The following is a 25,613-nucleotide window of genomic DNA, read 5'->3' as shown; positions in this document are numbered from 1 at the left end:
ATGGCCCGAAATCGCTTGTTTAATACCGTATTTACAAAACATAAAGGCAAAAAACTAGCCGAGCACATCGTACAAAGTGCTGGCAGACGCCATGACGTGTGCTCAGGGCTGTCAACTGCATTTTATTCAATATCCGATGGTAAAATCGACTTAAAACAAAAATTTGGTACGTATTTCACCGGGCGTGTTCGACGCGTGTAATATCTACGAGTCTTGTTGGTTATGCTTGCTGCTGCTGTGGGAAACTAAAGCGAGGATGGCGCTTACAAGTGGCAACGAATAAGTACATATTGCGAGGAATAACTGCCAGCCTTCTGGGCACCTTGCTAGTTGACGGCGATATGGGCCAAATTTTTTACCTTTAAGTTTTTGTAAGTTTGTAAGTTTTGTTATATTTGTTTATTTTTACGTTGTGGTAAAAATGTTAATTATTGTGGGTTTAAGTACCTACATAATTCAATATTGTTAATTGTCAAATAAATAATATGTCCTATTGCCTCGAAGTGGGTCATTAATATTTATTATCATTATTTAGTCCTAACAAAATTTGCTGTCTATTATGTTACTCATGATGCGATGAGTTAGTTAATAGCAAAAAACCCCACAGCAAAACACATGCATGCAAAAATTTGGAATACACATAAAAACATACGAATAAATAAGTAATTTATCTAGATTTTTTTTGCTATATTGTACATTTGTACATTGTTATATATATTTTGAATTGCTAGAAGTTTAAATAAATAAAAAATCAATAAATACTAAATCTCAAATATTACATTTTCGCTGTGACAACCCTACATTTTCGTTTAAAAGATGTCCCGTATAGCCGCGCGTCTAGCCTCTTTTTGCAGCACAATGTATTTGAAGCGTTACAATAAGACGAGTGCTATACGTGCACAGTTAAGGTCAAAAATATCTATTTGAAGAAGGAGAAAAACGTGAACGATTTTATTTTTATTGTCAAGGTCAGAAGATTGCTCAGGTTACTTTGTAACTTGATCGCACATAATATATTACGTGTTGTACCTAACAGTCACCATCACATATATCGATGCGGTCAAGGTGTTCATAAATACCTGAACAAAGCCTCTATTATTAAGACGTTTTGATATTTTTGAGCAGCTTCGGAATTTCGATATGTCTGGTGGCGATAGTACAATGAAAACGGGCTCTGTCGGCCCGATTTGAACTTTAAGATACGTCAATTAATAGATCTAGAAACGATATGGATTAGATGTGTCAGTGTCAGAAGTGACGTTTATGTTTGAAGAAACGTTATATCTCGGTGACCCTGCCTATGAAGTCTGAGGTCAAATCGTACACAAATCAACCTACCCTCAAACTAAGCAAAGCTTGATGATATCCTTACGCTACGTCTTACGTAGGCGAACAACGCGCGAACGCGGCGCGGCGCGGCGCGGCGAAAGCGGCCGCCGCCGAGCCGCGCCGCGCCGCGCCGCCTGACATTCGCGTGCAAATCGCGCCGCACCGCGTTCGCAACGAGATCGCTTACGTAGGACACTTCTATGGGCATCAAAGGATTGATTTCGCCGCGCCGCGCCGCGCCGCGTTCGCGCGTTGTTCGCCTACGTAAGACGTAGCGTTACTAGGCGACAATATACTATATTTACATTTATATTTAGATAATTTCATGCTTAGATACACATAAATAAATTCCCTTACCGGGCTTTGAACTCGGTACCTACCTTCATAGGCAGAGTCACTACCGACTAAGCCAGACAGGTCGTCAAAAATTTAGCACAAGATTATTTTTACAAGCTTTTATTTAGTTTCACCTGGCCGTTGCCTTTAATCAAATCTTGCAAGTTAAATTTGATCCACTTCCCGGTTTCCGATTGAGTTGAAATTTTGCATACATACGTAGGTAAGTCGAGTGACAATGCAATATTATGGTGTCATCGAGCTGATATGATGATGGAGACCAGAGGTGGCCATAGGAACTCTGTGATAAAACAACGAAACCTAATTGCGTTTGGGGTTTTTAGAATTGTCTCGATGAGCATTAATTGCCTGTGGAAAGAAAAGTACAGTCAGCGATAAAAGCTTGTACCAAAAATGAAATTTTAGCCAAAAACTTATTTATAAGATATGCTTGTGTGGCAACCCTACCAGCGCTCGTATTAATGAGTGTCACGTACAGTTATCTAAGCGCGCGCTCGCACTCTGTACCGGAATAATTGAAATCGCCGGGATTGTGGGCCGCAATCATAGATGCTTATCGCGCGCTAATTGTGTGGTGTATCGCTGGCTTTGTGATATCTGTGTGTTACGGCAGACGTAACATTGTACGGTCAAGTTGATTTCTGTACCATTTCGTATCTAGTCACAGTGTCAATACTATGAGATTTTAGCGTCACTGTCTGTCGGATTGTCACTGTGACAAATATGTACATACATAGGTAAGATGAGATGAGGTAAGCTGTAGGTATTCCGAAAAGTATAGTAAATGTAATTACAAAAAATCTAAAATGGACTCTAAAATGATGGAATTATGAAGATTTTTGGAACTAGCGTGGAATTAGCCGACATTTTGAAATAGTCCGAAATAACCGAATATATTATAATATATGTACCTAAGTCAAATTACCCTACATTATATGTAAGTCAAAAATTGTATGCCTACATTATATGTATTAAGTAAAATTTCTTGGCTTAACTTTCGAACGGTGATGTGGGCTTAAAATGCGCCTGCACATAAATATGGTAACTAATTTGTCGACGTCTTTCAAATTCTTAGCGTCTTTTCGTTTAGGAAAAAGCAATTTCCCCAAGGAAGCTAGTTCTCCGGTCGCTTAATTTAACTTCATGGGGCCTTCGTTTTCTAAAGAAGAAAATGTAAACTTTCTTGATTATATATTTCAGTTTTTTTAAGCTGAAAATTAACAACTCCAATGACAGAATCAAGATTTGCTCATCTTTAAAATTACTACTACGAAATGCTATTAAATTATTCAAAAATGAACCTTCAGTCGACGAGTTAAAGGCAAACCTTAAGCATTACATCCTTGGTATACACATTGTAACAAGATGTATATCCAACTTTATAATACATAGGTGCTCGCGCAGTTGTTCTATCACCGAAAAGGAAAAACTTGTTAGCCGAGTATCGGGTCAGAACTAGTCAGAAGGGTCGTACAAATTCACTTTTTGTCTTGATTGTGTAAGGGATCGCTATCGCAAACTCTATGATTATGATAACAATTACACATAAGATGTGAAAAGTTTACAAAATAAAGGAAAATTTTATAGATAAAGGATTCCTTCAATTTTGGAAATGGAGGATTTCGATTGCCATACAAAAATTTGCAAATAAAAAACCGAAACCGAAAACTCATAATAACAATATAACGATTCGATCTTTACATTTAGGTATATATCACGTGCCGCGATTGTTGCGCCATTTAGGGTCTTAGCTAAATTGCTTGTTTAATACGTGTACGCTATAGAATTTCCAATTTAGCGAGAACCATAAATGGCATAACAATCCCGTGTGGTGACTGGTAGTCTGGTACCCAAACATTTCCGTAATCTGGCGTGACCGTCATGTGAAGCATGCTCCTCACTTAAAAGGAGATATGAAGTCAATAGCGATAGCAATATAAACACCGAAATAAGGCAATTGTAGGGTGTCTCGAAACTACTAACTCAATCAGTCCCGGCGAAGTGGAAATCACCCAACTTGGGAATGTGTCGCTAATACGTTTGACTTCTATGGCTTCCAAGTTCTGTGTTACGTGCCGTCTCAATATGGTGGGAAACTAAATAAAATGTATTGACCAAATTGGGGTTGGCAACTCTGTCAAAGCTTTATAGATAGCGCCAGAATGATCACGTGGCAACTTCATATAATAATTTGTATGATTTCCCAATGTAACGGTTAGCAACTGCATGTTTTGCCAATAATTTCAATATACATTTTCTAAACGTTACGTTTTTATATAGATAGCAGAAGGGCTTCGTAAGTCTAAGGGTCTCCCCAGATATACGACAGGTCGACGGCTTTTTCGCTCTTATTGCGCGGAGATAAAGCTTTTTCGTATCGGATTTTACCGATTCCGCGTCGACATATGTAGGGGAACCCTAACACAAAACCTAAAAAGTTTATTCTTTTAAGTTAACATCGTACAATAAAAAAAGTCTATTCAATTTTCATTCCTTCAATGCTTTACTAGAAGAAGTAGAACTTACGTCGTAAACCTAATTTGGTTCATACGCTTCTCTGGGTTTATAAATTCTAAATCCATAATCTTTGAGTCTTAAACAAATTTCTGAAAGATAAAAAACTGCTGAAAATGTTCAAATTACTACACTTACTATACTACTTGAACAAGTAGCCCTTACATCGTAAACCTAATTTGGTTCATACGACCCTCTGGTCCGAGGATCTATCATAAGGGCCGGGTGACTCTTAACCTACAGAGTTATGAGGGCCCGTCTGACTTTGAACGACTTTCATACATTATTAGTATAGTCTCGGTCGTTATATTCGTGTAGAAATTTTTCTCTTCAATTGGCATAAGGCTATTATAAATTAATTAAATTAAATTAAAAAGTGTAGCAAGTAGAGTATGTCCAAGCTACCTCTGCATTAAATTTGCAATGACAGTGTGGAAATATCATCATTGATGTAAAATTTCTGACACTGACGTTTAATAACGAAACTTTACACCACAATATCTTAGCTCGGTCTCTAAGCAGTCTCAAATGGGTTACCACGCCTATAGGTATGTAACAATTATAATGCGTGAAATACTAAATAAAAAGTAAATGTAATAATCGAGCAAAATAATATTAATAATATCGTCAAGGACCTGTCATCACTTGAGTTCTCGAACACCTAGGGGCCCACTGATTAACAGTCCGCCGGACGGTATCGGCCTGTCAGTTGTTCGGAACTGTCAAAATTTTGTTCTAACTGACAGGCCGATACCGTCTGGCGGACTGTTAATCAGTGGGCCCCTTAAATGTATTAGTTGCCCATTCAGGTTTTTTTTTACTGGTGCATTGTGGGTTTGCGAGAAACAAACGCACGTACGAAATCCATTAACGATTTTTATGTCGTTTAACCGCTTCTTAGCCATCATCATTACACTAATAAAACATTTTTGACAGTGACTGTACCCGGCCTAGGTCAATAAATGGCTTTAAAAGCAGCCGTTGACCCCCTTTGTACTTTCTGCGTAGCACAGTCGCGCTAAAAAGTGCAATTTAGTACTTTGCGGCTTTAAGGCGGAGTGGCTCGGTTTAGTTTCGATGTAAAAAGAAAGGTTGGTTAAGTGCCGTTTAGAGTTTATTTTCCTTATTTTAGACGTTATTACAAATATTACATACGTAATTTAATAAGTGTTCCGTAAACAAAGTTTTGTACGGAACACTAAAAATGATTTGACTAAGTGTCTGACAATACGACACTACCACTTCATTAAAACCATCCAGGAGGGGCGGATAGGACGCAAGCGGGGTAGAGGAAAACCCAGACGCAGCAGAACTAGAATTTTGTTTAGACAGTAGTTATAAGGAACATGTACCGTGTGTGCCCGAATTAACTTTAAAACATGACCTTATTACTATTGAATAAGGTGCAATGATCTTAGCACATTTAAAGGCGATAAAATGCTAATATATCTTCCTTGTTAACTGGACTGTTAAAGGATGAATGACTTTTTTGCGTCTTTTCATTGAAAAGTATTGAATCGCGTTTTTTATAAAAGGTAACGTTACATGATAGTAATTGACGGGAACCTATTGTAAACTGTGGAAGAGTGAGTATTATAATGGCCTGGAATTAATGATGTGGTTATACATGAAAGGATTCAATATGATTAATGGTGTTTATCAGAACCGTTGTAGGTTTTTTGCTAAATAACGTTATTCACATTTTTTTAACTTTGTTAACCTCCAGAGACCCAGAAGCAATTGTTTTGTTTTTGAAATTGGGACCCTTAGTTACACAATAAAAGTTCAAAATAGATTTTGGAATATGTACAAAAAATTGTACGCTCCCTGCGTACGTTCTAGTTGTTTTTTAACCGACTTCCATTTCATAGAAGGAGGAGGTTCTGTATTCGGTTGTGGCTATTTTTTTTTTTTCTATGTACGTTCACCGATTACTCCGACATCCGTAGTCCGATTTGAATAATTCTTTTTTTGTTTGAAAGGAGCTACCTCCGAGTTGGTCCCATTTTAATTTGGTTCTGTTCTGATGATGGGCTCCATGAGCAATTGAGGGAACTCCTCAGTTTTTAAAGGCACGTGTAAAGTGATTTCGGTGTTTTCTAAAGTAACTCGAGCATTTGCTTCCGAACACCGCCAATTTGATGTAGTGCAAGTGTAGCCTTACCACGAGTTTGACATTGACATATTCGCTAAGTTAGCGACGCTAATTTCTTCGAAACTTACTTCTTTTGCATCTCGCTCGCACTAATATGCGAGTACGAGCGAGATGCAAAGAAAGCTACGCTACATGCGCTAGCGAATAAATCGATGTCAAACTCTTGGTAAGCTGGTAAGGCTACTGATCGGGGGTTAGGGTTAGGAGTTAAGGGGTCGGGTAAGGGTGGTTGAAGGGCTGCTGGTTCAGGGCCGAGGGGTACGACATGGATCAGGGGTTGATGCGCTGTGAGGTAGAGTGATCGGGGGGGTTGAGGGATTGGGTCAGTGGCGGGGCAGAGGATGGATTTAGTGTAGTGACAGGAATTATAATTTCCCAGTCGGACTCGAGAAAATTCCTGATTACATATTTATTAAAGTAGGTACACGAATTTAGTATTAATCATGATGTTGTTTTTCATTCATGCGTCGCGCTCTTAACAATGCGTTAAAACTAAAAATGGAAAAATAAAAACTTTTTACAAAAAAAAGAAAACCGACTTCAAAAAGGATGAAATAAAATATTATCCTTTTTAAGTCTATGCGTTACCAACTGATATGTTTGAAGTCGGTGCCAAGCCAAGTAGTAACAATACCCGTCAAAAATAATCAGCTTTATGACTATAAATCCCATTAGAACTGTACTAATAACTATTGTAAATGTGTAAGTAATTCTGTCTGCCTCTTTGTCGCCTTTTCATAGCTAAACAACTGAACCGCTTTAGATGAAATTTGGCAAGAAAGTAAATTCCTTGAATTGTTTTATATTTTGAAATGTAGTCCTCTGAATAAGGGACGGGAAATAACTTCAGTCCCAATCCCACGCTTGCGTGCCGACAAACATGGTACGAACTGTGGAAGGTTTGATCGTATGTTCTGAGGTGTGTTCTTAGGTACAGTCGACGTCAAAGATATGTTTACACTTTTGCACCTTACTCCTTTGTAATAAGACGAAAAGTGTAAACATATTTTAACGTCGACTGTACCTACAAAAAGTACGTTCATTGTCGTCGTGTAAGGCAATCCAACGTACATCCTTATCGAATCGCACCAAAATCATGGTATGCTTCAAAAGTTGGCTTGGCACCGACTTCAAACATATCAGTTGGTAACGCATAGACTTAAAAAGGATAATATTTTATTTCATCCTTTTTGAAGTCGGTTTTCTTTTTTTTGTAAAAAGTTTTTATGTTATGTTATCTTCTCCTTCTTCTTCTTTTTCCTCAGCGAATATGCGCCCACTGTTGGGCATACGCCTCTCCAAATCTCCTCCAAGCAGCCCGATTTGCAGCTTCTCTCCTCCAGAATATGTTTTCTTATGTTATATTATTTAATTTATATGATTTGTGTTGTTGTTGCAGGGTGCGTGTGTAGCAGGCGCGCCGCGTGCGGTGATGCGCCGCGAGCGCCCGGGAACGACACATGAATGCCCGCGCACCAGGTTTGTACACCAACTGATCTCTATTAGTTTTAGGAGTAGGTAGTAGTAGTATAGACCGACCGCTTAAATGAGTCCTCGCCTGCGCGGTACGGGGGCGACGGGGTAGGACGACTAAGGGCAGCGGGGAAGGTGCGGGCGCCGTACGCCTGCCGCCCGCACCTTCCTCGCCACCCGCACGTCGTCCTACCCCGTCGCCCCCGTACCGCGCAGGCTACTCAGGCTAGGACCCATTTAAGTGGTCGGACTACATATAGTAGTAGTAGCACAGGGCGGACTCTCCATACATTAAAAATCATTTGCGTTTATATGTGTGCGCGGCACATCTGTACATGCGTCATTGTGTATGTGTGGGTGAGTCGCTTTACTGAGAGGACGGGACGTCAGAAGTCCGCCAGATTCATGTCGCGGCCAGTCGCGGGGTGAGGTAATGCGAGTCGGGGCGGGGCGGTGCGTCGCCGTTCTGTATGATAATACTAATACTTATTCTGTGGTAGTAGTAGCAGTAGGAGTAGTAGTAGTAAACACTTTATTGCACAAAACAAATACAGTGAAACCTGGTTAAGTGGGACCTGGATAAGTGAGAAACCTCTATAGCTGGGACTCATGGTGCGGTCCCGACACTTTAGCACTGAATTACCTCTGTTACTGAGAAAAAACGAACCTCTATAACTGAGATTCGTTGTTGTGATTTTATAGTTCCATTTACCTCTATAATTGAGACAGAGAGTGTATTTTACCTCTTTTACTGAGACTATATTTATAAGATTACATTTTCCTAATTGTTTTTTAGAATTTTATAGGGAATTGACTTCTGTATCTGAGATAACGTCAATCTATGACGTCTCTAACTTAGACTTTATTGAACAATTTCCGTATTCTTACTTACTCTTAGTCTATCCACAAATTCCGCATTTGCCTAATTGTGTCTAAACAACTTCAAGTTTGATTTAGTTAATTTATGTAAGTAGTTAAAACTATCGAATTGAAAGCTGAAATTTTGATAAGTAACACGAAAAAATAAATTTTCATTTATTAAATTTCTAATTCGCTATGAAGTCCGTATCAAATTTAATTTAATTTGGAAATATCTATCCTTTGGAGAATCATTCAAAATAAATTCAAAGAAATATTCAAACAGACTTAAAAAATATTTAGGGACAAGGATTATTTTACCTTATTTATTTTTAAAGATAATTACTAAATACCTTATTAACCACCTCTATAACTGAAATATACTCTATTAATGGAACCCTCTGTAAATGAGACAGAAATTTATTTGTACCTGGCTACCTGGGAGCCTGTGTAAGTGGAAAACCTCTTTAAGTGAGACAAATTTGCTCGTCCCTTGAGATCCCACTTATCCAGGTTTCACTGTACATAACACAGAGAGAAAACAGTAAATGTGTACAAAGTGAACTTAGTTTAGTTCTTAGTTTTCTATATTATAAAAACAGTATCGGAACCAGGAGATCCCAATCATTGCAATACAAATACAATACAATAAAATTCTTCATTGCTCATCAATATAAAAATAAACATACCACACAAATTAAGCATGAAAATTAAACTACGGTAGCCCATTGAACAATAGAGACAAGGCATTGTAGAAGCTTATGACCTTATGAGTTTCTCGGCGCGATTCGGGAAATGAATTAGACATTCACTAGATATGAAATAGTAACGATATGTGACGTTCCACGACAAAAGGTACCTTATGGCCGCAATCATATTGGAGCGGCGTTAATAATAGCGTAAGCACCAACCGCCATTGGGTACCTTTTGCCGTGGAACGTCACATATCGTTACTATTTCATATCTACTAGTGAATGTCTAATACATTTCCCGAATCGCGCCGTCTGTCATATCCTGACATTGTTTTGCACACCTTAAGCATCGAGGGATATTAAAATTGGCTAGTTTTTCCACATCCTTAATTAATACCTCTCAATAACGAAAACCACTTATTTACTTTGCAATTACAAAATAAATGGACTATCATCACGCGCACTTAAAAATAAAATGATATCCCCTTTTACGGCATAGATTACCATCCATAGACTCCATTTCAAACAGCATTCTTACAAAGGCTCTCTTTTACTAGGTCCATTAACATTACAATTTGTTTTGTATATGCGTGCATGCATGACTGTGGCGCCGCCCTGGCTATGACTATCAGCCTGATTCTAACTTTAAGATAGGTAGTACGTCAAAAATTTCTCAAAGATACGATTGGATTGGATATCCAATCAAAAAAGTTTTAAAAGAGAGGGTTTTGTTTGAAGAAACGTCACTTTTGACACACGCAAGCCGTATGTTCCTTGTATTTGGCAGTGGCAGCAGAAGTATTCACGACAATTGCCGTCCTGGCGCCTATTTCACCATCTTGATAATTGACTCCTGACACCGACAGTTATCTGTATATTTCTGGTTCGGTACATATTACCTGCGAGTGAGTGCTGCCAGTGAGCTGCGAAGGTACAGTGCGAAATTGCATGGAGAAATTATAAATGAAGTCATTGATAAAGTCGCCATGCACTTTTACAGCTGATGGTAAGAGTACATAGATAGCTTGAATGTTTACTTGTTGGACCAGTGGTGTACGGTGAATTGTCAATGACAGGCGATAATTGTCAGTGTGATGAACGACTTCGATCTTAGAAGGTATTACCACACGGAAACGCTATGTCTGTAATTTTCGGTACAAAATAATCTGCCGATTTTTGCGGGGGAGGGGCACGTCAAATATATACAAAACGTAAAAAATAGCCATGTCAGATAAACGTCAGTCCATACAATGTGTATGACCACTGGCCGCCTATTTCCGAGAGAGGTAAACGTCTGATAATGGCCAATCGATTTGGTAATATCCTCTAAGACTTGGATAACTAATCTATTGGACAAGTGATCGGTGTTTTACAGCAATTTAAAATTCATGCAGCATCCACAGCAAGTTAATTAGCACTTGTGGACAAACACATTACTCACTCCCGAGCGGTGGGTAACGCGTAATTAAATGCGGGTTGGTAACCAGGGCAGTCGGTCATCGCGAATATTTGCATTTTTCGCGCGTACATTATTCACGTAGTGAAAGTGATTTGTTTTATATGATGAAAGTTTATTGGCTTTATAATTAAGTCTAATTTTAGTCTATGGCCAAAACTCGGATCCTCAACTTCATTGGACACCTGTCTCGGCGAGACGGAACATCCATAGAAGGTCTAGTTGTGCAAGGAAGAGTGGGAGGTGACAGGACTAGAGGAAGATCGCCAATGAGATGGACCGACCAAATCAAAGCCAGTGTGTCGGCTGTCGGCCACAGTAAGCGAATGCTCACGGAAAGCAGCTCTACGGGAGGAATGGCGACGTGTCGCTAACCGAATCGTTCAAAATTCTACATAATCAAAAAACACACAGAGAGGTCTCTGGCAAGAGTGTAACGAAGAAGAAGAGGAAGTTTAGCCCTGGATTTTAAGAGTTTAATAATTCAAGTATGAAAGGTCGTATGTAAAGCTCCCACGCATAAATTTTGGTGCGATTACAACTAAAAGCGGTTTCACATTATCGTTTTTAGGGTTCCGTACCCAAAAGGTAAAAGGGACTCTATTGCTAAGCCTCCACTGTCCCTCTGTCTGTCACCAGGCTGTAGGTATCACATTGAACCGTGATAGCTAGTTGAAATTTCCACAGATGATGTATTTGTTGTCGCTATAACAACAAATACGAGAATATTCACATTTATGGTAACATTCCATTTCTGACCGCAGCTGCACTATACTAGTACTGAACGCGTCGGTGTAATTGTCAATTTCCATAGTATAATGAACAGTAATGCAGCTGTCGTTGGAAATGGACTGTCACCTTTACCTGGGTAATTCTTTAGATTTGTGCCTGAGTCTAAACTCCGTCTAACCATACTATACTTATATTTAGGGTTTGCACGACGGATCCGAAATGTATGGGAAGATCCGCGGATCCAGATCCAGATCCGGATAATTTCATACATTTCGGATCCGGATTGCAAACCCTACTTATATTAAATGTATGACAGGTTTGACGGAATTGAGTCTGACCGCAGACCCACAATTTCGAGAACGACGCACCTATTTGCATATCCATTTATTTGCTCGCTGAAGCCCATACGCTTCGCCAGTGTGTTCCCAAAAATCAAAGGGATACCGTTACCGAATTATTGCTGCCCTAATAACCCTAACACGTTTTCGGTAACTCTATACTTTGTAGTTGTCACCGGTTCTGTAAACATGCTTTAAATGTGCTCGTGCTCGGATAGTTCGTCTTTAAAAATAGGCTGGAAAAATGAGTTTTATGATAATGTGCATACAAGTACCAACATTTTTATTTTTAATATTTATTAGCAGGTGCTAATAAATAGGTAGGTACATTTATAAATGATTTTATATTAAATCTAATACATTTAAACGAGCAATTTTTGTTACTCATCATCATCTCAGCCATAAGACGTCCACTGCTGAACATAGGCCTCCCCCTTGGACCTCCATACGTGCCGGTTGGAAGCGACCCGCATCCAGCGTCTTCCGGCGACCTTAACAAGATCGTCTGTCCATCTTGTGGGTGGACGTCCTACGCTGCGCTTGCTAGTCCGTGGTCTCCACTCGAGCACTTTTCGACCCCATCGGCCATCTTCTCTGCGTGCAATGTGGCCTGCCCATTGCCACTTCAGCTTGCTAATCCGGTGGGCTATGTCGGTGACTTTAGTTCGTCTACGGATCTCCTCATTTCTGATTCGATCACGTAGAGAAACTCCGAGCATAGCCCTCTCCATAGCTCGTTGAGCGACTTTGAGTTTTGAGATGAGGCCGATAGTGAAAGACCACGTTTCGGAGCCGTAAGTCATCACTGGTAACACACATTGATTAAAGACTTTCGTCTTGAGGCACTGAGGTATGTCGGACGAAAAGACATTACGTAGTTTCCCGAACGCTGCCCAACCGAGTTGGATTCGGCGGTTGACCTCTTTCTCGAAGTTGGACCTACCCAATTGGACTACTTGTCCTAGTTAGATGTACGAGTCAACAACTTCGAGTACCGAGTTCCCAACAGAGACTGGGATGGGCACAACATTGGCATTTGACATAAGTTTCGTCTTGTCCATGTTCATTTTCAAGCCCACCCGTTGTGAAACTCGGTTGAGGTCATCGAGCATCATGCTGAGTTCCTCCATCGACTTTGCCATGACTACGATATCGTCGGCAAACCGAAGGTGAGTGATGTATTCGCCGTTGATGTTGATGCCAAGTCCTTCCCATTCCAGGAGCTTGAAGGCGTCTTCCATTACGGCAGTAAACAGTTTCGGAGAGATAACGTCTCCCTGCCTTACGCCTCTTCGCAATGGAATCGCCCTCGTGTTCTGCTCCTGTACTCGGACCGACATGGTGGCGTTACTATACAAACACTTCAACACTTCGATGTACCGATAGTCAATATGGCATCGCTGAAGAGACTCAAGCACCGCCCATGTTTCCACCGAATCGAAGGCTTTCTCATAGTCCACAAACGCTAAGCATAATGGCAAGTTATACTCTTCGGTCTTCTGTATAACTTGCCGCAGCGTATGGATGTGGTCTATGGTACTATAGCCTTTTCGGAAACCGGCATGTTCGGGAGGCTGGAAGTCATCAAGTCTGTGTTCGAGACGGTTCGTGATGACCCTTGAAAACAGCTTATAGACATGGCTCAGAAGCGTGATGGGTCTGTAGTTCTTCAATAGGTTGTTATCACCTTTTTTGAAGAACAGCACCACCTCGCCTCTATTCCATGTTTCAGGCGTTATGCCCTCGGACAAGACGGACTTAAAGAGCTTCTGGAGGACTTTAAGTACCGGTGTTCCACCCGCTCTCAGAAGCTCTGAAGTGATTCCGTCTTTGCCCGGCGCCTTGTTGTTCTTAAGCTGCTTCAGGGCCATCCTAATCTCGTACAGACTGATGTCCGGGATATCTTCGGTATAATGTCGGGACAGCTTGGCTCTTGGATCTCCTACCAAGCTGTCAACGGGCTTTGCGATCGAAGTGTATAACTGTCCATAGAACCTCTCGATCTCACCTAAAACCTCCGCTTTGCTCGACGCTATGCTGCCATCTTCCCGTTTCAGCTTTGTCAGCTGGCTTTGCCCAATAGACTTGTCCTTTGCGAACACTTTGGAGCCTTGGTTTCGCTCAATAGTCTCTTTAATACGGTTAGTATTAAAGAGACTATTGAGCGAAACCAACCTCTTGGAACGCGAGTCCGACTCGCACTTGGCCGGTTTTTTATATGTTTTCCTAGCAAAGCTTAGTCTCCCTGATAATTGTTATAATAATAAATGTCAACCTAAAATAACTAATAAGTATAGCCACCTCATTTATACACATACAATACGATAGCTTTTGTACGTTTACATACATTTTTAATGTACAAAAGTTAGGACCTAGTTGTGCATTTCGTACATTTTAGCAGAATTCTGTCCGTCGAGGGAAGAGAAATATGACGGGTTATTTCACTCACAGCTTTACATTTATAACGAGTTTCAACCGCATTTTGCTTCTGACATGTTGGAAACAGCTAAAATGTTAGTTTTTACGAATATTTTGCAAAAATGTTTAAAATAGTAACATGCGTGTGCATGAACTGTGTTTTGTGTTTTTTTTTTTAATAATATAATTACAAAACTAATTGTAATCAAGATCTTTATAAATACATACTTATTTTATTGAACATATTGATTTCACCCCTTTTTACAAGCTTACATGTATCAAAAGTTAAAAATCTGTCCAATAACTTGTTTACTGTCAGGGCGTACCTACCATATTTAAATCATTTTATGATGACGAATACAATGGGGAATCGCACTATTAAAAAAAAACATGATGGTAACATATCAAAAGTGTACTGTCACGATAGAATTCTACGCTAAGGGTGCGTCCACACCTACGAGTAGAAAATGCGCCGCGACGCGCACACGTTTACTGTCCCGTGACTTTTACTTATTAAGGGGCCCACTGATTAACAGTCCGCCGGACGGTATCGGCCTGTCAGTTGTTCGGAACTGTCAAAACTTTGTTCTAACTGACAGGCCGATACCGTCCGGCGGACTATTAATCAGTGGGCCCCTTTAGATGAAAAATATGTCTGGGGACAATCTCAGTCAGACTAAATAAAGCTTATACTCTATTATTATATAAATGTACTTGTTATAAAGCCTATTAACTCACATTTGCGAATTTATTTTATGACCTTTATTTACCGACGTTTGACACAGGTTTCACTGCTCGTGGTCCCGTCTATAAATGTGAGTTAATATGTGTTCAAAACGTGAAAGATGTAAATATTAAATAAAGCTTATATTGTGGATACGGGGCGACTAGACTAGAATTCTTTAGATAAATAAATGTGACGTCCCACGGGTAAAGGTACCTTGTGGCGGATGGCGCTTACGCTATTATTAACGCCGCTCCAGTCGTATCGTTCGTGATAAACACACAAATAAATGCTCTTACCGGGATTAGAACTCGGGACCTCTTGCTTCGTAGGCAGGGTCAATAACTGCAAGGCTCACATAAGAAGCGCAATCTAAAACAAAATTTGCTGCGTATTCGCTGTCTGGACGCACCATAAGGTTACAGAGAAAGTGTATTTAAGGGCAGATTCGTCCATCACAATACTTTCCGTTCAGGCCGGCTGTCAACGCCGGCGCGTGTGTTACACGGTCATTGTAACAGACATAATAATGGCTGATAGCGGCTCCGGAACAGCCCTAATAAAAAGTGAAAACACACGGACAATATAATAGAAGGTTGTAAGGCTTGGCGCATATAAGACAGGTTTCTGAGAGTGTTTTTGAGGTTTTTTGTAGTATAATATAATTACTCTACCTAATTAGAGATTGGTGTTTTAAACCAAGTTGTATTTAGGTTAGCCTTTAGTTGGGAACAAAATTACTATAGATTGAATTTTAAGAGCGCACTAAACTTCATCATTACATTCATTACCTGTGTATTGGCCATCATAAACTAATGGATACTAATAACATACGTTTGCTGTCCGCTTCATCAGTGAAGTGGAGGTGTGGTTCGGGTTCACTTTCAAAATGGCGGGATTTCGAATCAGGGTCAGCGAAGTTTTATTTATTTATTTAAACCTTTGGGAAACAAACAGGCAAAAACAACACGTATAGTAAATCAGATAACACATTCACAAGCCACATAGTTTCCACTAATGAATAATAACCGGCACACATCACCATTAATTATTCAAACAAATGGACTTCCGACTATTTGGAAATGGTTAAAAACACAATTTTACGCACTACGAAACAAGTTCAGTTGTTTGAATAGCACATTCAGTCCCGCTGTCTGCGCCGGGCCTTAATTGCGGCCCTGCCAATTACACTAAAACTAGTGAAAGTGAAAAGATGCTGTCTCTTTTCGGTAAAGTTTCCAACGCAATAGCTGTCAGCGTTACGTTTGCTTTCGGAATCGCAATCAGCCGATTAATTCGGTGTTGACGTGACTTTACTGGCAATATTGATATTGCTCAATGACCGTAGAAGAGTAGCCTACAACCCAACCTGAGAAATTCAACTAAATGCATTTATTTAAATAAATAGGGGGAAATTATTTATTAACATTTTTATAACATGGTAAAAATACTAAAAACTTATAAATAAAAGTTTACCTAAGTCGTAGAGGCTCGGTAGGGTGTCCAGAAGGCTGGCCGCATTGCCCTGCTGGATGGCAAATGCTGATCCGTTGAGCAAAATATGGGCCAGCCCTCTGGTCACCGGAAGCCTTTAAATAAATAAAATTAATAATTCATTATCCTCAAATGAGTCGCTTAACTTCAAACTCGGGTAAATCCATCTGTCAGATTAAGTATACTATTTTAGTATTAAGAAAAGGTAATAGGCAGCAAATATATACTTGCTGAGAGGGTACAATGGATTTACTCGAGTTTGAAGTTAAACGACACAAAATAAAAATGTCTGAAGAATCCGTCTCGTCTCGTTCTAGGTTTTTTTACTAGGGCCAGGTAAATACATATTACAAAATTAATATACTATTATTTTTTAAATCAAATCATCCCGATATATTCTTATTAGAAAAATAGCACGAAAATAGCAGCTTCATTTAAATTTTGTTGAGTTCCTAAAAAGTACTTACGTAGTAAAAGTTCTGTAAGTTTTGTCTCATCGAGTGAAATTAATTGACTGATTATTCTTACTCAATAAAATACCATATTGTGGTTTGTTTACATTTTGCTAAATAGCTACAGAAATTTACCTTACCTACCCTCCTAAGACCCTGCGTACAAATTTTTGTACATATTTCTCAATCTATTTTGAACTTTAATTATGTTAATAACGGTTCCAAATTCAAAATCAAAACAACTGCTTCTGGGTCTCAGGAGGATAACGGCTCGATTCGGGAAATGAATTAGAGACTCACTAGATATGAAATAGTGAAGATATGTGACGTTCCATGGAAAAGGTACCTTATGGAGGCCGGCGCTTACGTCGCATAGCGCTGCAATTATATTGGAGCGGCTTTAATAATAGCGTAAGCGTCAACCGCCATAAGGTACCTTTATCCGTAGGACGTCAGATATCTTTACTATATCGTATCTAGTTAATATCTAATAAATTTCCCGAATCGCACCGTAAAGTTGTTACGAATCTCAAGGTCAATTTACTCTGGTGTAGCCGAGGCGATGCTTACCGAATCGCGGGGCAAGTTTTCATAAGCGACACGCCGACGAATTCACAATTACGTGTTAAACTCCACTTAATGGGACATAATTGAATTGTTTTACACCTTAAATTAAACGGGCTTGGCTATTATATTACCTTTTTTACGAGGACGTGCCGAAATTTCACATTTTTTCCTTGCGTTAAATTTTAAGTTGTGCTGACAATTTAGCCTACGGAATTTCGTGTCAAGTGGGTTTATGGCGCTTTAAAGGTTCTTTATTACGTCGTTTTTTCGAGAAAATACGCGTGGTCTTGATAATACAAGTATCAACAACATTTTTTTTATGTGTATTTATTTTATTTAAACATTAATACATTAAACCGGCCAGCGTGTAGGTATGAGGAATGTTATGAAAGTGAAGAAAGGGGTCATCCATTAATTACATCACACGTTTAGGGGGAGGGAGGGGGTCAAGAAAATGTGACATATTGTGACATGGGGGAGGGGGGAGACACAAACTTTGTGACGTCACTTTAACTTCATCAGTAACCGATTTTTTTTTTAAATTATTTTATAAGCTGTACATTTAAATAACAAGTTTTTAAAACGATAATCGTTTTTATTCGTTAAATTTTCTTTCCTAAGCAATTTTGGGTTATAAAATTACTAATATTTATATCGTCAAAAATTTTTTGATAAAATATTAATAATACTTGGGTACTTACTTAATTCGATTTGTCGATTTTGTAGAAAAAATGTGACGTCACACTACGGGAGGGGTTTGCCAAATGTGACCAAGTGTGACAAGGAGGGGGGGACGGTCAAAAAACCTATAAATTCGTGTGACGTAATTAATGAATGACCCCAAAGGAAAAAGGGTACGTCGGGATCGTAGCGAGTTGAAATCTGTGGTCTCTGCCTACCCCTCCGGGAAATAGGCGTGATTATATGTATGTGTATGTATGTATGTTATTTATTTATTCATAACATTTTTATAAAATAATAAAAACACTTATAAATAAAAAAAATACCTAGTCGTAGTCGCTCGGTACAAGGGTGCCTAGAAGGCTGGTATATCTTCAATTGCTTTACATTATATGTACTTGGTTTGTATACAATGTATAAGTTAGGGGTCAAACTCAGCCTATAATTTATTATTTAGTATTATGACGCTTTGGAGACTGATGCCGACCAAAAGCATAACCTAGTGTTAATATTTTAGTAAAATAGGCCGAATTGAATAATAAAGATAGGTTCAATCCAGGCAGCCTGCATAAGCTTATTAACGAATAGTTCAGCCTGAGAAGCTTTTATATACTTACCTTCAAAGTGTCGTACTTGAGCAAATTATTTCAATGCAAAATCAACCTGCTATACTACTGAGTATAGTTTAGTTTTTACAAAAACTAAAAGGGAGACAGTTTAATTTTTTGAGTTAAAATTTTCCTCCAATTTGAATCCCAGGTGCTTAATTAATGAAGTACCTATACCTATAAGGTCGTATCTCAGTAAGTTTCTAAGACTGTAATAAATCTTTGTTCGAAAACACGAAAAGCGTAAGAAGGGGCTGTACCAAGCTATTTATCAGCTCTGACAGAAAGCCTTGCTCTGGTTTAATTAGATGGAACAAAGAAATAATTTATCATTAAATTCATTAACAAACAGAAGGCGTCAGACGTTAAAAAGGCGGACCTTTTTTTATAAGTTTAGCTCGTTTTAATGAGAGGTACACATTTTTTTACCGTCTCAAGTTTTTAACACCTACTTAATGTCTTTGTAGCAAAAGTAATTGGCATTACAATTATATCCAGAATCGGGATGATACTAACAGAATTAGAGAAGATATTTTTTCATTAGTTTAACCGAATTATAAGACCGAAGTGGTCTCTTAAGTTATCCGTTAACGAAGTTTTGTACGGAGCACTAATGTTATACACGGTGTTTGGTACATCGTTTGCCAAATTAAAATGGCAGATAGGTAGAGTCATTTGCTATCTTCTCAGGCCTAGAAATTTTTAATTTGGTGCAAAAAAAATTTTTCACTTCTATGACAGTATTTCGTAAATTTCAAATTTTTACTTGCGTAGTAGTAAAAATATCATGGCCAATTTTGTTTTTCTAGGGATGCGGAGATAGCAAATGACTTAAGCTATCTGCCGTGCCGTTTTAATTTGGCAAACGATGTACCAAACACCCTGTATAAAAAAATTAAAATATAATAAATAAAAACTAATCTTTCAATTAATAAATTAATATAAGCTCCCTACACGGCTTGGTACAGAAGAACTTGGCAGCATTTTCCTGCTGTCTAAGCTATCCGTTGAAAGAGAAAGCTGCCAGTAAAGGTGTACGGTCGCCTGTGACGACTGCTATTCTTTTTTGCTTTTTTCATCACATTTACTTAGGTTTAGCGGCATTAATAGCAAAAAAACGATCTATACATCTTATAAAACAAAGTCCCCCGCCGCATCTATCTGTATGTTCGCGATGATTTCAAAAACTACTGGGCTATAACCGCGAAAATCGAAGATCGCAAATTACGGGCATTTTTCTCTGTCACTCTAATTACGCCTTCATTGGAGTAAAAGAGAAAGATCCCCGCAATTTGCGAATTTCGGTTTTCGCGGTAGCCCGTCTGAACGGTTTTTCATGCGGTTTTCGCCTATCGATAGAATTAATTTTGACGAAGTTTTAGGTGTATAATTTGTTTAGGGTTACTCGTGTGAAGCCGGGGCGGGTCACTTAGTTATTTATATTCCATAAAATGTATTACATATTATATAGGCACCGTAAAATGGGGTGAGTAGGGTCAAAACTGAAATTCAAACATCGATAACATTTTATTTTTACATATGATAACTGAATGGTGTATATAATAAGTGTTCCGGACGTTTGTATTTTAGTTTTTATTTTATTTTGGGTAGTTTTCATAACTTTGACGATAAAGAGGAAAACCCACCTCACTCCGTAGTGCCTCGTATTTGGGATGAGAGGGGTTTTCAAACAAAGGTGATTTTGGAAGATTGTTGGATCGATTTTTTTTATTATGCGTATTACTATAGCTCCATTTTAAATTGGAATACATTATTTTTGTAGCAGTAGCCTTAAAATCCCTTCTCACCCGCCTCTCAAACCTTCTCTCCCCATTCATAACCCACCTCTCCCCGCGAAACCTACTCGCCCCGTTTTACGGTACTATAAAATAACGACGGAGCCTCAAGTATTTAACCAACCGAGGCATATCTCTGTAACTCGTTATTCCGATTCAAATGTCATTAGCACCATCAACGCCCGGATCGATTAAATCATTCCGGCCATCGGCTCGGACCGGATCGGACCGGACGGTGACGTTTTGTTGTCATAAAAAACCGGGCAAGTGCGAGTAGGACTCGCGCACGAAGGGTTCCGTACCATAAAGCAAAAAAAAAACGGAAAAAATGCAAAAAGAAAACGGTCACCCATCCAAGTACTGACCACGCCCGACGTTGCTTAACTTTGGTCAAAAATCACGTTTGCTGTATGGGAGCCCCACTTAAATCTTTATTTTATTTTGTTTTTAGTATTTGTTGTTATAGCGGCAACAGAAATACATCATCTGTGAAAATTTCAACTGTCTAGCTATCACGGTTCGTGAGATACAGCCTGGTGACAGACAGACGGACAGACGGACGGACGGACGGACGGACAGCGAAGTCTTAGTAATGTAATAGGGTCCCGTTTTACCCTTTGGGTACGGAACCCTAAAAAGTGTGAACAAGTGCAATTGCCATGCTGTTACGGTTTTTGTAGATGAATTGTTTATTTTAACAAGTACAAATTACATACTTACGGATTAACAGCTTATTGATAAATAAACGGTTGGGATTTGGTGTCAGAATTATGTTTTCAGTACAGTTGGTGTTGCACTAAATTTAGACTAAATCTAGCCAATAATTGGGTCGATCAACTATTTCTTGTTGTTATTCTGTCCCATCAGCCAGGAGACAATAGTATAGCATAGTTTCTTAGAAGAGCTGCTGGTACCATGTTCTACAAACGTGCTTAGTAGATGTCCCTTTATGGAAAGGCTTTATAACTACCAAAAAAATCAAGTTTGGTTCATTTAAATACGAAATAACTAGTATTTTAAGAGTGACCCAGGAGACCGTAACCATGGCAACTAGTGGCAAGAAAAAGTCGATTCACCTAATTGCAGACAATGTACATAATATGTTATACATATTATGTACATTGTCTGCAATTAGGTGAATCAACTTTTTGATATACTATATAGATATGCAGGTCTTTAAATGTCTCAAATTCAGTAGCTTGGGATATTAGAGGAAATCATTGTTCACTGGAGGAAATCAACAATATCACAAAAAATGTTTTTGACAACCTATAGTTCATTTTTTTTAGCATTAGAAAGAACTTGCAAGAAGGTAAGCGATCTTGACATGTCTTTTAATTGAAAAACGCTTTTAAAAAATCAGTAACTATTACTAATGAAAGCAGAAGAATATAAATGATCATATTAGATTCTAAATGGTTACATATTTACCGTGACTTATTTTTTAAACGTGTATTTCAATAAAAAGACTCATCAAGATTGTTTACCTTATTTCTAATGCTAAAAAAAACGAAGTATCGTTGTCAAAAATATTTTATGTGATATTTTTATTTTTTATCTACCTACGCTATGATGTACTTACATAGTTATATCTAAAATGTAAGTCTTGGTTCTGTTTGTTATTATCCTAACCATATTGTGTAATTTTAGAACATTCCTACTTTACACTATATACATTCTCTCTTTATATTTAAGAGCTGTGCTCTTGTCGGTGGAGCAATCTCCAACTCGTCCGATCCTCTGCCAACTCCTTGACCTTCTGATATGACACGACCTGGACTTTTTCTTTTATTTGGTTAAAGTAATTGATTCTTGGTCTTCCTCTTCCTCTCTTTCCCTCTATTTTTCCTTCTATGATGTTCTTTAGGAACATGTCGTGTCGTAGCAGATGTCCAATTAGTACTCCTCTTCTATTTTCTATTGTCTTTATTATGTTTCTTCTCTCGTTAAACCTATCCAGAACCCTATCATTTGATATTTTTTCCGTCCAACTAATCCCTTCCATTCTCCGCCAACACCACATTTCAAAGCTTTCTAATCTTTCTCTCTCTCTTTGTGTCAGTGTCCACGTTTCGCAGGCGTATAAGGCGATGCTCCAAATGTAAGATTTAATAAAATGTTTTTTAGTGCTAGTTGACATTTTTGATTTGAAAATATGTTTTTTATTGTTGAAGGCTTGTTTGGCTATTGCGATTCGAGTAATGATATCTTGACTACATCTTGATTTATTATTAATGATACTCCCGAGATATTTAAAGCTATCGACTTGTTCCAAAATAGTGTCATTCAGTTTAATTGGTCTTTGTCTCGTATATAATTTTGATGCTGTTAAGATTTTTGTTTTGCTGATATTAATTTTTAAATCTGATTCCTGTAAAATTGAGTTCATATTGTTAAGCAATAGTTCTAGTTGTTCACTGTCTTCTGCGAATGCTGCTATATCATCAGCATAGCGTACGAAATGTATCTTGTTCCCGTTGAACTTGACTCCACCCTGGTCCTTCTCTATTATTTTGTTAATGGAGGTTTCTATGAAGGCGTTAAAAATTAATGGCGATAGTGGACACCCCTGTCTTATTCCTTGTTTGATCTTAATGCTTTCCTTTTCTTCCCCTATCTGAATTAAAGTTTCCTGATCTCTATATAGCTCGTATATTACTCTTCTATCTCTATAATCTACTCCTATTTCTTTTAGCGTTTTCATCATAAGTTTCCAGTTTACTTTATCGAAAGCCTTTTCTAAATCTATGAAGGCAACGTGCGTATTCAAACCCAAATCCATACGCCGGTCTATGATCATCCGCAGTGCTAAGATAGCCTCCCTTGTTCCTTTATTCCTTCTAAAACCATATTGATCTGGTCCTAATCGACTGTCAATCTTTGCTTTTAATCTATTTTGGATTATTGTTAATAGTATTTTAGAAGCGTGAGATATCAAACTTATCGTCCTGTGCTCGTCGCAGCGTAGAGTGTTTAGCTTTTTTGGTAGTGTAACCGTTTTACTTACTTGAAAATCTCTCGGGATTACTCCTGTCTTGTAAATTCTATTTATTATGTCATAAAGTTCGCTCTTTAAAATATCACATTCTGCGTATTTTATTAATTCTATGTATAAACCATCATTACCAGCCGCTTTTCCACTTTTTATGCTTTTAATTGCCAAATCAAATTCTTCTTTTATTATTTCTGGACCTAAGTCTAATTCCGCTACATTACTCTCTGGCTCTAAATCGTTGACTTCCAGACCGTCCCCGTCATATAAACCTTCGATATATCTCTTCCATCTCTCCACTATTTTCTTGACTTATAGTTTTTATTGAGTTCTTTTATTATGCTGTATGCCTTGTCTGCCTTGCCTTTTTTCATATATTTATCTATTTCCTTACAGCTTTGTTCCAGGTCGTTTTGTTTCTGGTTCCTACATTTAGTTGTGATTAAATTAGTTATTCGTTTATATTTATCTATGCTATCATCATCTACTTTATTTCTGTACTTTCTTCTATGTATCATGAGATCTATTATTTCCGAGTTCAGCCATTTCTTCCGAGGAACAATTTTTTCTTTCTTACTATATACATTACATACCTACAAATAACTTACATGTTACTCCGCAAAATTTATTTCCTATTTTACATGAAAAACAAGTACCATTTTAAAAGCAAATGACCCATTATATTAAAAACTGATGACTTTTACGTACTTCGGTTCTTAAGACACAAATAAAAAAAAGAAATAAACTCATACATTGAACTACTGGTAGTGCAATGCTTTAGAGAAGGCGGGGGCGAGATAAACTATAAACTGACACGAACATATCGACAAATCACTTCCGAAACATCGTATCTTACTCTATAATTCCATTGAAATATAAACTTTATACTCATTACATAAGATTACATTTTAAATAACGCAACAAAAAAAGATGAGACACCGCAATCGTAAGTAGGCTACAGGCTACATCGAATGCTTACATTAGCAAGCTCGTATTTAAAATCAACGTGATTTCCGAATGTGATTCTTATTACGTCTGCATCACGGTCGGTTTTATTTTGACGTAAACAAGCAGATAAGAGTACTTTATAGTGATATGTTGATATTGTATTTACCCACCTTATATTTCAGAGCATCTTGGACCCGTAATTAAGTAGGTACTAACTGCAAAGTAATAAATCGCTTTGAATTGTTATCTGGTCAGGCCTCGGTTAACATATAGGTTTTATAGTAACAACCTCTCAGCTCTAACTGCTTCTTAAGTGTGGAGTTTAAGTTGAGATAAAGAAGACAATTATGGGGATAAGTTATTTTTTGTAATATATATTTATATGAGAGACGTGACACGCATTAAAAAGACGACAGTAATGTTAAACTGGGACGTTAAAATAATAATTAAAAAAGTTACTTATTTAACTGTGTTTAATTAGCCTGTGCTAAAATTTCGAAAATAAAGATTGTAACACTTTAGGGTAGACACCCAGTGTTATAAACGTCTGAATGTTATTATAGATAGGCACGTTATAGGTTAGAAAAGTAGCTGTTTGTTTGATAAGAATTTGGTGGTTAATATACGTTCTACACGAGTATTAGAGTAGATAGGTCAAGGTCGGAGACCAGAAATGTTGTTTTTAATCTTCACATATACGCTTTTGGCTATATTTAGAGGATAAAACTTACCGGAATGGTAGGTCATCAATCATCTATAAATCGTCGCATTTAGCGCATCCATTGTTCGTTCCCGCAGTGTGCTGGGACATAAATACCTTGTTTTCTTTGGAGTTTACACATTTCACAATTGAAATATATTGTAACATGGAAATAATACGTGGAAATAGCTTTAACTTGGTAAAACGGGTTGAATCAGTGTTGTTTATTACTGTCGCAGTAAACATTGACGTCTGTCAATGTCGGTCGGTTTGTTGTCTGTGGTTTGGCACAAACAATCAGTCATACATAAAGAGTATTTATGAATAAA

The 25,613-nt window shown here is 38.1% G+C and overlaps 1 protein-coding gene across 1 annotated transcript in view; it reads left to right on the top strand.

Moving 5' to 3' along the window:
- The window catches only part of LOC134668088 (serine proteinase stubble-like), a 242,815-nt gene that overhangs the window by 25,245 nt on the left and 191,957 nt on the right, over positions 1-25,613 (top strand). The window contains exon 2 of the mRNA XM_063525569.1: positions 7,755-7,834. Coding sequence (XP_063381639.1) covers positions 7,816-7,834 — 19 coding nt within the window. The 5' untranslated portion in view covers positions 7,755-7,815. The remainder of the gene's footprint in view (positions 1-7,754; positions 7,835-25,613) is intronic.

Source organism: Cydia fagiglandana, chromosome 10 (assembly GCF_963556715.1).
Source record: "Cydia fagiglandana chromosome 10, ilCydFagi1.1, whole genome shotgun sequence".
NCBI lineage: Eukaryota > Metazoa > Arthropoda > Insecta > Lepidoptera > Tortricidae > Cydia > Cydia fagiglandana.
The sequence above is the reverse complement of the archived record's forward strand: the minus strand, read 5'-3'. Positions and strand labels throughout refer to the sequence as shown.